We start from the raw sequence: 16,248 nt of genomic DNA, 5'->3' as shown, positions 1-16,248 counted from the left end.
GGGAGTGATTGTGTGCAGTTAGCACTATGAACCCGGCAACTCGAGTTCGATTCTCGTCCACGGCCAACACCAGTGACCATTATCTGAACTGGTTATGGGCATCCCCTAGGTCGACTCAGCCTCAAATGAGTGCCTGCTGTGGTGCTGGCCACCCACCCCCTCGTTTGCCGTGCCGGCTTTCATTGGTGCTCGTTAACGGCACTTGCCCCAACAGCCTGTTAAGGCTATACTGGGGGATCTTTGTTTTTGTACGTAGAGGTGGCAAGTTTCTTCAACGCGAGCTGCGTGCCGGGCGCGGGCAATCTTCCGCCCAGCCTGTGCCAGCTGTGCATCGGGAACGAGGCGGGGGACGAGAAATGCGCAGCCTCCAACCACGAGCGATTCTTCGGCTACACTGGAGCCTTCCGGTAGGTAGCTCACATACGAAGAAAGCCTGAACAGACTGCTTGCTGGGGAAAGTGCTGTTAGCGAGCACCTAGAGGAGGCCCAGGACTGGTTCAGATAATCCTCACTGGTTTTGGCCGTGAGCGGGATTCGAACCCCGGTCGCCGGGTTCGTAGAGCAACGTGCTAAACACTACACTACAGCTGCCCACACACACGCTCACATAAGCTTACAAACACACGTTTGTCCCATCAATTCTGTTCACCTTTGTATTGTGCAGCTGTCTGGCGTCAGGATCAGGGGATGTGGCCTTTGTGAAGCACACGACTGTCACAGACAATACAGATGGTGAGTGGGCCATTGCCGCCATTGCCTTCATCATCATCATCGCCATCGTGGCCATCATCAACAGAAGTACATCCGCGTGTACTCAAATTTCAGTTGGCAAGGAATGAGTACAAATGAACTCGTCCAACGCTGCTGTGCGCGCGACGCCGCCTGCGTCACGTGTTTTAAATCAAGCTCCTCTCAACTGCCACCTCACCTCGACCTCTGTGCCCCCACCCCCCAACTGTCGCGTCTCCCCAGGTCACAACCCCGACGAGTGGGCACACGGCCTTCTCTCCACGGACTTTGAGCTGCTCTGTCCGAGTGGAAATCGTCAACCGGTCACGGGTTTCGAGTCCTGTAACCTGGCCAAGGTTCCCCCGCACGCCGTGGTCACGCGGTCCAGCTCCGATCCCCGCTGGATCTTCGACGTCCTCGACGCCGCGCAGGTGAGTTAGCACGTCGCCACATCGAGACGCCGCTGTCGCGCGATGCTGCCTACGACTTTGTCCTGATGTTCCGAGTCTAAGGTGGTGTTCCGCTCTCACATGATGCTGTACGATGCTGTATTAGACACTGTTCTTTCCATGTTATTAAATTACGTTCTGAAGGGCTTTGACCTGAGGGGCTCTCCAAATATAAAATAAGATGAGACGTGGAACATCCGTCCATGCGTCTGCGAGCAGAAGCAATTTGGCAGCGACAATGGGACGCGGTTCAAGATGTTCGACTCGAGCGGCTTCCAGGGGACCGACCTGCTCTTCAAGGACTCCACCGTCAGCCTCTTCTACCCAGAAGGCCGCCTGAGCTACAAGGAGTGGCTGGGCGGCGGCTTCCTGGAGTCCATGCAGGGCATGGACTGCAATGGCGCCAGGCCTGCAGGTGAGGGCATTCCCCACTACTGGCCTGCCATAAACTCCTGTTACGAAACAATGATGATGATGAATGTTAAACTTGTGTTGAAGCGTAAATGATGACTCGGAGGAAGATCTTCGTGGAGGGGCTCACGCCAGTTTTATTAAGGGCTTACGCCAGTTGTTTTATTAAAGACCTCTCTTCGCACACGACTCCGTGTACTGCACACTCACTGCCTACACTCCACAACCCAGGGGAAATGTACCGGGGATTCCCTAGCACCTGCAGGCTACGCTAGGCTGGTGCCAATTTCCCCCTACCCCAGGGTTCCATCGCTCCCCCAGGGGAAGGGTACTGGGGAGGTCCCTAGCACACCCACAGGCTACCTTAGCCTGGTGCCAATTTCCCCCTACCGCGGGTCCCGACTGTGCAGTACACGTTCCCGGACTCTCCAGACGACCCTGAACCCGTGACGGGGTTCCAGCTTAAATCCCCCAGGGGGACATGACGTCACCGTCCCGCCCCCTGTGCTTGACGTCACCATCCGTGACATCATCGTACCAGAGGGCAAGCGTGACATGACGTCACTAACTCCTACTCTACACTTGTAATGCTGCGCTGCTGCACGGTATCCACTCACTCTGGAAAAGAGAAAGAGGACGACTCGGAGGCGACAGGAGGGGGACTAACTACAAACGACAGAGCGGGAAGTCAGCAGCAGCAGCCATCTGATGAGCCAGCGCTACCAATAATTGCCCAAGCTCTGCAGTCCTCTATGTATGAAGGTGTTATCGGCCAATTAATGAGCGTTTACATGTGAGAGGAAATTAGAGCACCTGAGGGAGAAACACCCGATCCCATACAGACGGAACAGGTGGAGTCCACATTTGCTGCACCGCCTTCTGGCAAGCCAGGATATGACTCCTTCTTGATGCCCATGAGAAGGGAGTTTGACAAGATTCGTGTGATCCACCAACCCTCACTGCTGCCTCCACAATGCTGGATTACAGGCCCCATGCATAGCCACCAAAGTCCAGCTAAAATTTTCAGTCAACGATGAGTACGTATCAATGGACGAAAATCTCGATTTAAAGCTTTCGTGACTGCAAGGATTCATCTTCTTTGGTTCTTTCGGTAAAGTCACGTAGAATGAGAATAACATAATAAAATAACACAATAAAATTCTCACGACGTTTCGGCCACAACGCAAGCGGCCGTCTTCAGGTGAAAGGAACAGACCTGTCGGGACGACAGAGCTTCAATGAACGATTTTAAGATTCGTAGCGACTTTTAAGCTGGTTGGGAGAAGTGAGGCATCTTGACAAAGGGGTTTACATATCAAATAGCTGAGGGATTAGCTTGTGACTGGTCACAGAAATGGCTATGTTAAAGTCAAAACCTACACATCCACAGAGGCAACTAGTAATTTAGCATTGAAATAGCTAAGGGATTAGCTTGTGCAAATAGCTGAGGGATTAGCTTGTGACTGGTCACAGAAATGGCTATGTAGGTTTTGACTTTAACATAGCCATTTCTTAACATTGTTCATTGAAGCTCTGTCGTCCCGACAGGTCTGTTCCTTTCACCTGAAGATGGCCGCTTGCATTGTGGCCGAAACGTCGTGAGAATTTTATTGTGTTATTTTATTATTTTATTCTCATTCTACGTGACTTTACCAAAAGAACCAAAGAAGATGGACGAAAATCATTAAGCGGGACGATGACTGTGACCACCGCAGTTCAAAGTGCGGCTGACTTGACGAGACAAAATTAACGAGGCTGAATGAGACGGAGACTGAGATCACTCTGGAAGCATTACTGGTGACTGCAGTGCACTGAAAAATGCCGGAAGTGGTAATTGTCTATAAATGTAAATCAAAATATTTACAGAGTTCACCGATGTTCAGCTACAGGTGTTTTTTTAAATACGTGATCAATGAAATGTAAAGCTAAATCAAAGTAAAAAAATAAGAAAACATTTTAATCTCGACACATAATTGATGGTAACACACATAGTATCACAGTGACGCTATGGCTTTAGTTGCCAAATTACAGAATAGGCTGTATCGCAGTGCTGCAGGAGTGCGTTTCAACTGTTTCAAAGCAGTTTCAAACTTTGGGGGCTTCTCAAGAATCAAGTCCTGGCACTGGACATATCCCATGGTGCCCCTGTACGGAGTTCCAAACCCTTGCTTCTACAAAACGATGAGGAAGCCAATCACAGCAGGGGAATGCAGCGTTCAGACTGGAAACAAAGAGTGGTAACAGCAGCACTCGGCAGTGTCCTGCTGCTCACACACGGCAGGAAGGCTCTACTCACATTTGTGTGCCTTCTGTGCACGCCCAGCGGTCACCGCACTGCACGGTACAATTTAGTTTGTTGTCCTTGCCCCGCACCTCCGATTAGCACGGTTGGCTACGTATGGCGCGAAAGAAGTTCAACATCAATACAATACTCTCAGCCTTGCCCAGAGCACCAACTCAAGAGCTGAATGTGTGGCCGTATTATCATTTGCACCACCAGCTCGGTCCTCACATCGTTACCCCCCCCACCTCCCCCTTTGTCTTCCTACCAGCGGTGAGCTCCGTGGCCCTGGTGGCGGTTGCGACCGCACTCTGGGCCATTCTCCTCGCCTGAGTCGCACGGCCCTAAGGGACCACGGGCGGCACCAGGGGTGGTGGGGAGGGGGGGGAGCAGGCCCCAGGACTTCTGCTTGGTGCAGTGACACCATCCAGCTGGGGAGTAGGGTTTGATCTGTACGAAGTGTTGTCCGCTCGTGGATCTGGGTTGAGGCTACGACATCCATCCTAGGTTTTCGTAGCGCGTGCAGGGGGAATTCATGGAGTGACTAAAATGTGATGGCAGTTGCTTCACTATAATCAGAGCTTTCACACATATTGTCCCACAGACTCACGTAGAGACCCGCAGACTCACATAGAGACCCACAGACTCACATAGAGACCCACAGACTCGCATAGAGACCCACAGACTCGCATAGAGACCCACAGACTCACATAGAGACCCAGAGACTGTCAATGACTGATGCTCGTGTGGCCGAGGGTCAGACCATCGCCCGTGGAACCTCTCATCTCACGAGCTTTCGCCACACACTGCTACGGGCATCTTCAGAGGAGCTGAACGCCTGAACATAAACTCCTTAAGGTGCACGTACAATATGTGTGTATGTTCAACTTCTTTCGCACCGTACGTAGCCAATTACGATAATTATCAGAGGTGCGGAGGAAGGACAACAAACTAAACACAAAAATCAGTTCTGAAGAAATTAGTTTTCAATCTAAATGATTTAAAAGTGCATAGCTCCAGTGGCTTCCTAATATAGGAAGGAAGAGCGTTCCAGACGGCCATAAAAGCGCATCTGAAAGCACACGATGCAGTAACCATATTTAATTGATGGCTAGCCAAAAGCTGCTGCTGCGAGGATGACCGGAGTTTGTGCGATGAAAATGTATGCTCCTTGACGAAATCAACAGGTTATTGTGATTCATTTGTGGCCTCGCATTTTGTGTGTAATGAGCGCGACCTTATAGATGCCAGGAGGTACTGCGTGGCAAAGCCCTAGGGACTCGTCGACTCACGAGGGGAGAGGGCGTAGCACGGGAGTAAAAATGTTTCAGGCCTAGTTTACAACCTTCTCAACCTTGGGCTGTGAGCCGCGACCGACTGATCGCGAACGCGTGGCCGCGTCTCTGTTGGACGCGAGCACCGTGGGGTTCTGCGTGGGTCTCCTTCCCCTCCCTCCTCCGAAGCTTCCAGCCAGAGTTGCCGCCTGTCCTGGTTTTTTCCCAGGATCGTTCTCCCGTCGAGGTAGCTGTCCTGGGAATCTCTTAAGTCTTCCCGGGTTTTTTTGTCAGTTTCCTAGCAATAATTACACTCCACTCAAGACGGTGCATTTAGAGGTAAGCCTGTATATTTTGAGTTTGCGTGTTCTCCCACGTGGTCGCGTGGATTTTTCTCCGGGTCCTCCAGTTTTTCCCTCTACATTTCTAATCAGCGTGCGTTTAAAAGTATTTGGGTACTATAACCGCTTCTGAAAAAGAGCTATGTAGCTCAGTGGACGTTATCTGATAAAATAAAAAGTTTCGTTTTATTCCACCCATGATAAGTCCAGGCTTTGTTTTTGTGCCTGAGAGGCAACAACCGTACCCCCAGCACCCACGAGCATCTCCATCGCAACCAACCGAGTTTCACCGTTTCTGAGTCTGTCCCTCGTAGCTCTGTGGCAACCCCTTTCCACCAGAAGGAACCAGGGACCCACCCTGGTGATGACGGAGCTCTCTTTAACCTTTGACCCAGTTGAGAAAAAAAATCCTGACCAAATTTTAATTTTGCACTCTGCTAATCTTCTGGGTATTTAGAAACATCTCTGAATTATCTTTCCCCCGTTTCGCTCCTTCAATTTTGTATCGCAGCCGAGAGTCGAGATGCGTTTTGTGAAGTGAAATGTGGTTAAGACGTGGGAAGGGGGGGTAAAAATGAAGTATTTTTGGGGGGTGGGGGGGGCGGAACGTCAACTGCGAGGGGGCGACTGCCTTAGCCGGGCACCCCCCTCCCAGCAAACCCCATTCCATGAGCCCCCCCCCCCAACCCACCACGGTTACAGTGCTCCCATAACTTGCCAAAGCGTCCCCACGCACTATGGACGCAGCACTGCCGGCTCTGACCCGGACCTCCATTCCAGTTGGTGTAGTTGTTGTGACATTGTAGTTGGTGTTGTGACAGGTTGTTGTTGTGACAGGTTGTTGCGATAGGTTGTTGTGTCAGGTTGTTGTTACATTTTCACTTAAAACTTTCGTGACTATGGTTCTTTCGGTAAAGTCACGTAGATAGAAGAAAAATAATAACAATAAAATTATAAAAATGAAAATAAAGGGAATAAAAAATAATGAAATATCACGACGTTTCGATCGCTTGTGTTGCGATCGAAACGTCGTGATATTTCATTATTTTGTATTCCCTTTATTGTTATTATTTTTCTATCTACTTGACTTTACCGAAAGAACCATAGAATATGTTGTTGTTGTTGTTGTTCTTTTGCTGTGGGCCCTGATGACTGCACTAAGAGGCTCCCGCCGGCCCTGAAGCACCGCAGAGCTGCTGACGTTGCAACCACAGCGGTGCCACGTGGGGGGCTTAGGGGGTGTGCTGCTGCACGATGGGGCGTCGGGGGAACGAATCTGGCTGCACTGCGCGTCCTCGAGCTAACGTGGGGGTCCATCACACCGCGTGGCGTATAGATAACGGGAGGTTTTAAGGTGGGGGCGGACCCATACAAATATGAAAGTAATTGGAATAAGTTGAAAGTTGCTTCCCTGACAACTCGAATATTGAATAGCGTGCAAAGCAATGCTGACCTGTTGGTGGCTGCGTCTCCACTCGGCCACCCAGTATACTTGGAACGTTGGCCCGACGTTGGGCCAATGGATCCAAGCACGTGCCAGCCCAATGTCGAATGTTTACTGGGTGGCCACGGGCCAAACCCGGACATATGTCTCAGTCATCACCAGGTCTAATTATTATTATCAGCATTCTGTTGCAGTTTGCTGTAATACAGTTTTACACAATACCGGTACCAGGTCACTGTACAAATAAATTCCTGCCACCCAAACACAGACACCTATTCATGGACCGTACCAGGTAACACCTGGACAGGTGACAACGGGCATCTCCACGTGCAGTCCCAGTTTAGGACTGCACACTGCACCGTGCAGTGACTTGGGTGCAGCACTGACTTGTGTGTCCCAGAATTGTCTCTTTGTAATTTCCAGTGGTCTTACTGGCATTCTTTTCAACTTTTATATTGCTTTTATATTTTAATATCAAATTTAAAAAAGCATACGTAAAAACAATTCAAGCTGTACATGGGGTTTTGTTTAGATGATGGATATTTCACAGGGCAGCATACCCCCGAGTTGGCCCAGTGTTTTTGAGGATGCGCTGTAACTGAATGTAATTAATTTTACTGTTCCTATAAACATTGTAGTCGTAATTATGTTAGCTTTGATCTGCACAAAATCTATGAATAAATCTTATCTGACGGCAACGGTCTTCACTGTATTGATAAAAAACGTGGATGTTGTAAAGTCCTGGCCCATAGTTTCACCCAAGGGTTGATGTTGATAAGCGATCTCCTTCTTGTCGTCCGGCTGCTGCTGATGTAGATGCAGAGTAACAACTATAATGTCACTTTCAGGTGGTGAAGCCAGCAGATAACCACGCCGTGCTTAGCGCGGAGTGTCTCGCTGCGATGTCTCCCTCGGGCATTGCATCGTTATAAGCAGTGAGCTACATAAACAAACAGTGAGCTATATATAAACACTCTCCTTTGTTGTTAAAGCGATGGCTAAAGTGGTTGACACGGGCCCTTGTGCAAGCAAGGACCCGTTGGGCCCTGGTGGAGTAGCATCGCCTACACAACTCAGGGCTCGAAGCCAACAGGTAAAGGACGTCCTTCCAGGTCGCCCAGATTGAGGTCACCTTGACAGTGCAACTGTCATGTCCTTAAATCTACTGTATCACTATGATGTCTTTAAGTCTACTTTATCACTGTGATGTCCTTAAGTCTACTTTATCACTATGATGTCCTTAAGTCTACTGTATCACTTTGATGTCCTTAAATCTACATTATCACTATGATGTCCTTAAGTCTACTGTATCACTATGATGTCCTTAAGTCTACTTTATCACTATGATGTCCTTAAGTCTACTTTATCACTGTGATGTCCTTAAGTCTACTTCATCACCATGATGTCCTAAAGTCTACTTTATCACTTTTATGTCCTTAAGTCTACCTCATCACCATGATGTCCTTAAGTCTACTTCATCACTATGATGTCCTTAAGTCTACTGTATCACTATGATGTCCTTAAGTCTACTTTATCACCATGATGTCCTTAAGTCTACTTTATCACTGTGATGTCCTTAAGTCTACTTCATCACCATGATGTCCTTAAGTCTACTTTATCACTATGATGTCCTTAAGTCTACTGTATCACTATGATGTCCTTAAGTCTACTTTATCACTATGATGTCCTCAAGTCTACTGCATCACTATGATATCCTTCAATCTACTTCATCACTGTGATGTCCTTAAGTCTACTTTATCACTGTGATGTCCTTAAGTCTACAGTATCACTATGATGTCCTTAAGTCTACTTTATCACTGTGATGTCCTTAAGTCTACTTTATCACTATGATGTCCTTAAGTCTACTTTATCACTGTGATGTCCTTAAGTCTACTTTATCACTATGATGTCCTTAAGTCTACTTTATCACTGTGATGTCCTTAAGTCTACTTTATCACTATGATGTCCTTAAGTCTACTTTATCACTTTGATGTCCTTAAGTCTACTTTATCACTATGATGTCCTTAAGTCTACTTTATCACTATGATGTCCTTAAGTCTATTTATCACTATGATGTCCTTAAGTATACTTTATCACTGTGATGTCCTTCAATCTACTTCATCACTGTGATGTCCTTAAGTCTACTTTATCACTGTGATGTCCTTAAGTCTACTTTATCACCATGATGTCCTTAAGTCTACTGTATCACTGTGATGTCCTTAAGTCTACTTTATCACCATGATGTCCTTAAGTCTACTTCATCACTGTGATGCCCTTAAGTCTACTTTATCACTGTGATGTCCTTAAGTCTACTGTATCACTATGATGTCCTTAAGTCTACTTTATCACTATGATGTCCTCAAGTCTACTGTATGACTATGATGTCCTTAAGTCTACTTTATCACTATGATGTCCTTAAGTCTACTGTGTCACTATGATGTCCTTAAGTCTACTTTATCACTATGATGTCCTTCAATCTACTTTATCACTATGATGTCCTTACGTCTACTGTGTCACTATGATGTCCTTAAGTCTACTGTATCACTGTCATGTCCTTAAGTCTACTGTATCACTGTGATGTCCTTAAGTCTACGGTATCACTATGATGTCCTTAAGTCTACTTTATCACCATGATGTCCTTAAGTCTACTGTATCACTGTGATGTCCTTAAGTCTACTTTATCACTATGATGTCCTTAAGTCTACTTTATCACTATGATGTCCTTAAGTCTACTTCATCACTATGATGTCCTTAAGTCTACTTCATCACTATGATGTCCTTAAGTCTACTTTATCACTATGATGTCCTTAAGTCTATTTTATCACTATGATGTCCTTCAATCTACTTTATCACTGTGATGTCCTTAATTCTACTTCATCACTATGATGTCCTTCAATCTACTTCATCACTATGATGTCCTTAAGTCTACTTTATCACTGTGATGTCCTTAAGTCTACTTTATCACTATGATGTCCTTAAGTCTACTTTATCACTATGATGTCCTTCAATCTACTTTATCACTGTGATGTTCTTAAGTCTACTTCATCACTATGATGTCCTTCAATCTACTTCATCACTATGATGTCCTTAAGTCTACTTTATCACTGTGATGTCCTTAAGTCTACTTTATCACTATGATGTCCTTAAGTCTACTTCATCACTATGATGTCCTTAAGTCTACTTCATCACTGTGATGTCCTTCAATCTACTTTATCACTATGATGTCCTTCAATCTACTTCATCACTATGATGTCCTTAAGTCTACTTTATCACTGTGATGTCCTTAAGTCTACTTTATCACTATGATGTCCTTAAGTCTTCTTTAGCACTATGGTGTCCTTAAGTCTACTTTATCACTGTGATGTCCTTAAGTCTACTTTATCACTATGATGTCCTTAAGTCTACTTTAGCACTATGGTGTCCTTAAGTCTACTTTATCACTGTGATGTCCTTTAATCTACTTCATCACTGTGATGTCCTTATGTCTACTTTATCACTGTGATGTCCTTAAGTCTACTTTATCACCATGATGTCCTTAAGTCTACTGTATCACTGTGATGTCCTTAAGTCTACTTTATCACCATGATGTCCTTAAGTCTACTTCATCACTGTGATGCCCTTAAGTCTACTTTATCACTGTGATGTCCTTAAGTCTACTGTATCACTATGATGTCCTTAAGTCTACTTTATCACTATGATGTCCTCAAGTCTACTGTATCACTATGATGTCCTTAAGTCTACTTTATCACTATGATGTCCTTAAGTCTACTTTATCACTGTGATGTCCTTCAATCTACTTCATCACTGTGATGTCCTTAAGTCTACTTTATCACTGTGATGTCCTTAAGTCTACTTTATCACCATGATGTCCTTAAGTCTACTGTATCACTGTGATGTCCTTAAGTCTACTTTATCACTATGATGTCCTTAAGTCTACTTTAGCACTATGGTGTCCTTAAGTCTACTTTATCACTGTGATGTCCTTAAGTCTACTTTATCACTAAGATGTCCTTAAGTCTACTTTATCACTATGATGTCCTTAAGTCTACTTTATCACTGTGATGTCCTTCAATCTACTTCATCACTGTGATGTCCTTATTTCTACTTTATCACTGTGATGTCCTTAAGTCTACTTTATCACCATGATGTCCTCAAGTCTACTGTATCACTATGATGTCCTTAAGTCTACTTTATCACTATGATGTCCTTAAGTCTACTTTATCACTGTGATGTCCTTCAATCTACTTCATCACTGTGATGTCCTTAAGTCTACTTTATCACTGTGATATCCTTAAGTCTACCTTATCACCATGATGTCCTTAAGTCTACTGTATCACTATGATGTCCTTAAGTCTACTTTATCACTATGATGTCCTTAAGTCTAATTTATCACCATGATGTCCTTAAGTCTACTGTGTCACTATGATGTCCTTAAGTCTACTTTATCACTATGATGTCCTTCAATCTACTTTATCACTATGATGTCCTTAAGTCTACTGTGTCACTATGATGTCCTTAAGTCTACTTTATCACTATGATGTCCTCAAGTCTACTGTATCACTATGATGTCCTTAAGTCTACTTTATCACTATGATGTCCTTAAGTCTACTTTATCACTGTGATGTCCTTCAATCTACTTCATCACTGTGATGTCCTTAAGTCTACTTTATCACTGTGATGTCCTTAAGTCTACTTTATCACCATGATGTCCTTAAGTCTACTGTATCACTGTGATGTCCTTAAGTCTACTTTATCACTATGATGTCCTTAAGTCTACTTTAGCACTATGGTGTCCTTAAGTCTACTTTATCACTGTGATGTCCTTCAATCTACTTCATCACTGTGATGTCCTTAAGTCTACTTTATCACTGTGATGTCCTTAAGTCTACTTTATCACCATGATGTCCTTAAGTCTACTGTATCACTGTGATGTCCTTAAGTCTACTTTATCACTATGATGTCCTTAAGTCTACTTTAGCACTATGGTGTCCTTAAGTCTACTTTATCACTGTGATGTCCTTTAATCTACTTCATCACTGTGATGTCCTTATGTCTACTTTATCACTGTGATGTCCTTAAGTCTACTTTATCACCATGATGTCCTTAAGTCTACTGTATCACTGTGATGTCCTTAAGTCTACTTTATCACCATGATGTCCTTAAGTCTACTTCATCACTGTGATGCCCTTAAGTCTACTTTATCACTGTGATGTCCTTAAGTCTACTGTATCACTATGATGTCCTTAAGTCTACTTTATCACTATGATGTCCTCAAGTCTACTGTATCACTATGATGTCCTTAAGTCTACTTTATCACTATGATGTCCTTAAGTCTACTTTATCACTGTGATGTCCTTCAATCTACTTCATCACTGTGATGTCCTTAAGTCTACTTTATCACTGTGATGTCCTTAAGTCTACTTTATCACCATGATGTCCTTAAGTCTACTGTATCACTGTGATGTCCTTAAGTCTACTTTATCACTATGATGTCCTTAAGTCTACTTTAGCACTATGGTGTCCTTAAGTCTACTTTATCACTGTGATGTCCTTAAGTCTACTTTATCACTAAGATGTCCTTAAGTCTACTTTATCACTATGATGTCCTTAAGTCTACTTTATCACTGTGATGTCCTTCAATCTACTTCATCACTGTGATGTCCTTATTTCTACTTTATCACTGTGATGTCCTTAAGTCTACTTTATCACCATGATGTCCTCAAGTCTACTGTATCACTATGATGTCCTTAAGTCTACTTTATCACTATGATGTCCTTAAGTCTACTTTATCACTGTGATGTCCTTCAATCTACTTCATCACTGTGATGTCCTTAAGTCTACTTTATCACTGTGATATCCTTAAGTCTACCTTATCACCATGATGTCCTTAAGTCTACTGTATCACTATGATGTCCTTAAGTCTACTTTATCACTATGATGTCCTTAAGTCTAATTTATCACCATGATGTCCTTAAGTCTACTGTGTCACTATGATGTCCTTAAGTCTACTTTATCACTATGATGTCCTTCAATCTACTTTATCACTATGATGTCCTTAAGTCTACTGTGTCACTATGATGTCCTTAAGTCTACTGTATCACTGTCATGTCCTTAAGTCTACTGTATCACTGTGATGTCCTTAAGTCTACTGTATCACTATGATGTCCTTAAGTCTACTTTATCACCATGATGTCCTTAAGTCTACTGTATCACTATGATGTCCTTAAGTCTACTTTATCACTATGATGTCCTTAAGTCTAATTTATCACCATGATGTCCTTAAGTCTACTTTATCACTATGATGTCCTTAAGTCTACTTTATCACCACGATGTCCTTAAGTCTACTTTATCACTAAGATTTCCTTAAGTCTACTTTATTACCATGATGTCCTTAAGTCTACTTTATCACCATGATGTCCTTAAGTCTACTTTATCACTATGATGTCCTTAAGTCTACTTTATCACTATGATGTCCTTAAGTCTACTTCATCACTATGATGTCCTTAAGTCTACTTTATCACTCTGATGTCCTTAAGTCTACTGTATCACTATGATGTCCTTAAGTCTACTTTATTACTATGATGTCCTTAAGTCTACTTCATCACTATGATGTCCTTAAGTCTACATCATCACTATGATGTACTTAAGTCTACTTTATCACTATGATGTCCTTAAGTCTACTTTATCACTATGATGTCCTTCAATCTACTTTATCACTGTGATGTCCTTAAGTCTACTTCATCACTATGATGTCCTTCAATCTACTTCATCACTATGATGTCCTTAAGTCTACTTTATCACTGTGATGTCCTTAAGTCTACTTTATCAATATGATGTCCTTAAGTCTACTTCATCACTATGATGTCCTTAAGTCTACTTTATCACTATGATGTCCTTAACTCTACTTTATCACTATGATGTCCTTTAGTCTACTTTATCAGTATGATGTCCTTAAGTCTACTTTATCACTGTGATGTCCTTAAGTCTACTGTATCACTATGATGTCCTTAAGTCTACTTTATCACCATGATGTCCTTAAGTCTACTGTATCACTATGATGTCCTTAAGTCTACTTTATCACTATGATGTCCTTAAGTCTACTGTATCACTATGATGTCCTTAAGTCTACTTTATCACCATGATGTCCTTAAGTCTACTGTATCACTATGATGTCCTTAAGTCTACTTTATCACTATGATGTCCTTAAGTCTACTTTATCACCATGATGTCCTTAAGTCTACTTTATCACTATGATGTCCTTAAGTCTACTTTATCACCATGATGTCCTTAAGTCTACTTTATCACTAAGATTTCCTTAAGTCTACTTTATCACCATGATGTCCTTAAGTCTACTTTATCACCATGATGTCCTTAAGTCTACTTTATCACTATGATGTCCTTAAGTCTACTTTATCACTATGATGTCCTTAAGTCTACTTCATCACTATGATGTCCTTAAGTCTACTTTATCATTAAGTCTACTGTATCACTATGATGTCCTTAAGTCTACTTTATCACTATGATGTCCTTAAGTCTACTTCATCACTATGATGTCCTTAAGTCTACTTCATCACTATGATGTCCTTAAGTCTACTTTATCACTATGATGTCCTTAAGTCTATTTTATCACTATGATGTCCTTTAATCTACTTTATCACTGTGATGTCCTTAATTCTACTTCATCACTATGATGTCCTTCAATCTACTTCATCACTATGATGTCCTTAAGTCTACTTTATCACTGTGATGTCCTTAAGTCTACTTTATCACTATGATGTCCTTAAGTCTACTTTATCACTATGATGTCGTTCAATCTACTTTATCACTGTGATGTCCTTAAGTCTACTTCATCACTATGATGTCCTTCAATCTACTTCATCACTATGATGTCCTTAAGTCTACTTTATCACTGTGATGTCCTTAAGTCTACTTTATCACTATGATGTCCTTAAGTCTACTTCATCACTATGATGTCCTTAAGTCTACTTTATCACTGTGATGTCCTTCAATCTACTTCATCACTCTGATGTCCTTAAGTCTACTTTATCGCTGTGATGTCCTTAAGTCTACTTTATCACCATGATGTCCTTAAGTCTACTGTATCACTGTGATGTCCTTAAGTCTACTTTATCACCATGATGTCCTTAGGTCTACTTCATCACTGTGATGCCCTTAAGTCTACTTTATCACTGTGATGTCCTTAAGTCTACTGTATCACTATGATGTCCTTAAGTCTACTTTATCGCTATGATGTCCTTCAATCTACTTCATCACTGTGATGTCCTTAAGTCTACTTTATCACTGTGATGTCCTTAAGTCTACTTTATCACCATGATGTCCTTAAGTCTACTGTATCACTGTGATGTCCTTAAGTCTACTTTATCACCATGATGTCCTTAAGTCTACTTTATCACTATGATGTCCTTAAGTCTACTGTGTCACTATGATGTCCTTAAGTCTACTTTATCACTATGATGTCCTTCAATCTACTTTATCACTATGATGTCCTTAAGTCTACTGTGTCACTATGATGTCCTTAAGTCTACTGTATCACTGTGATGTCCTTAAGTCTACTGTATCACTATGATGTCCTTCAATCTACTTTATCACTATGATGTCCTTAAGTCTACTTTATCACTATGATGTCCTTCAATCTACTTTATCACTGTGATGTCCTTAAGTCTACTTCATCACTATGATATCCTTCAATCTACTTCATCACTATGATGTCCTTAAGTCTACTTTATCACTGTGATGTCCTTAAGTCTACTTTATCACTATGATGTCCTTAAGTCTACTTCATCACTATGATGTCCTTAAGTCTACTGTATCACTGTGATGTCCTTCAATCTACTTCATCACTCTGATGTCCTTAAGTCTACTTTATCACTGTGATGTCTTTAAGTCTACTTTATCACTATGATGTCCTTAAGTCTACTTTATCACTATGATGTCCTTCAATCTACTTTATCACTGTGATGTCCTTAAGTCTACTTCATCACTATGATGTCCTTCAATCTACTTCATCACTATGATGTCCTTAAGTCTACTTTATCACTGTGATGTCCTTAAGTCTACTTTATCACTATGATGTCCTTAAGTCTACTTCATCACTATGATGTCCTTAAGTCTACTTCATCACTGTGATGTCCTTCAATCTACTTTATCACTATGATGTCCTTCAATCTACTTCATCACTATGATGTCCTTAAGTCTACTTTATCACTGTGATGTCCTTAAGTCTACTTTATCACTATGATGTCCTTAAGTCTTCTTTACCACTATGGTGTCCTTAAGTCTACTTTATCACTGTGATGTC

General features: G+C 42.6%; 1 protein-coding gene across 3 annotated transcripts in view; it reads left to right on the top strand.

Moving 5' to 3' along the window:
- Positions 1–7,627, top strand: part of LOC116954472 (melanotransferrin-like) — a 46,861-nt gene extending 39,234 nt beyond the window's left edge. For all 3 annotated transcript variants that reach the window (XM_076052411.1, XM_032975012.2, XM_076052412.1), the window contains 5 exons: positions 257–407; positions 665–732; positions 973–1,160; positions 1,398–1,593; positions 4,142–7,627. In XM_076052411.1, coding sequence (XP_075908526.1) covers positions 257–407; positions 665–732; positions 973–1,160; positions 1,398–1,593; positions 4,142–4,203 — 665 coding nt within the window. In that variant the 3' untranslated portion in view covers positions 4,204–7,627. The remainder of the gene's footprint in view (positions 1–256; positions 408–664; positions 733–972; positions 1,161–1,397; positions 1,594–4,141) is intronic.
- Positions 7,628–16,248: the final 8,621 nt, after the last annotated feature.

This window comes from Petromyzon marinus, chromosome 55 (assembly GCF_048934315.1).
Source record: "Petromyzon marinus isolate PM22_M1 ecotype Great Lakes invasive population chromosome 55, UKy_Petmar_22M1.pri1.0, whole genome shotgun sequence".
NCBI classification, from domain to species: Eukaryota; Metazoa; Chordata; class Hyperoartia; order Petromyzontiformes; family Petromyzontidae; genus Petromyzon; species Petromyzon marinus.
This window is presented reverse-complemented; position numbering and strand designations above follow the sequence as displayed.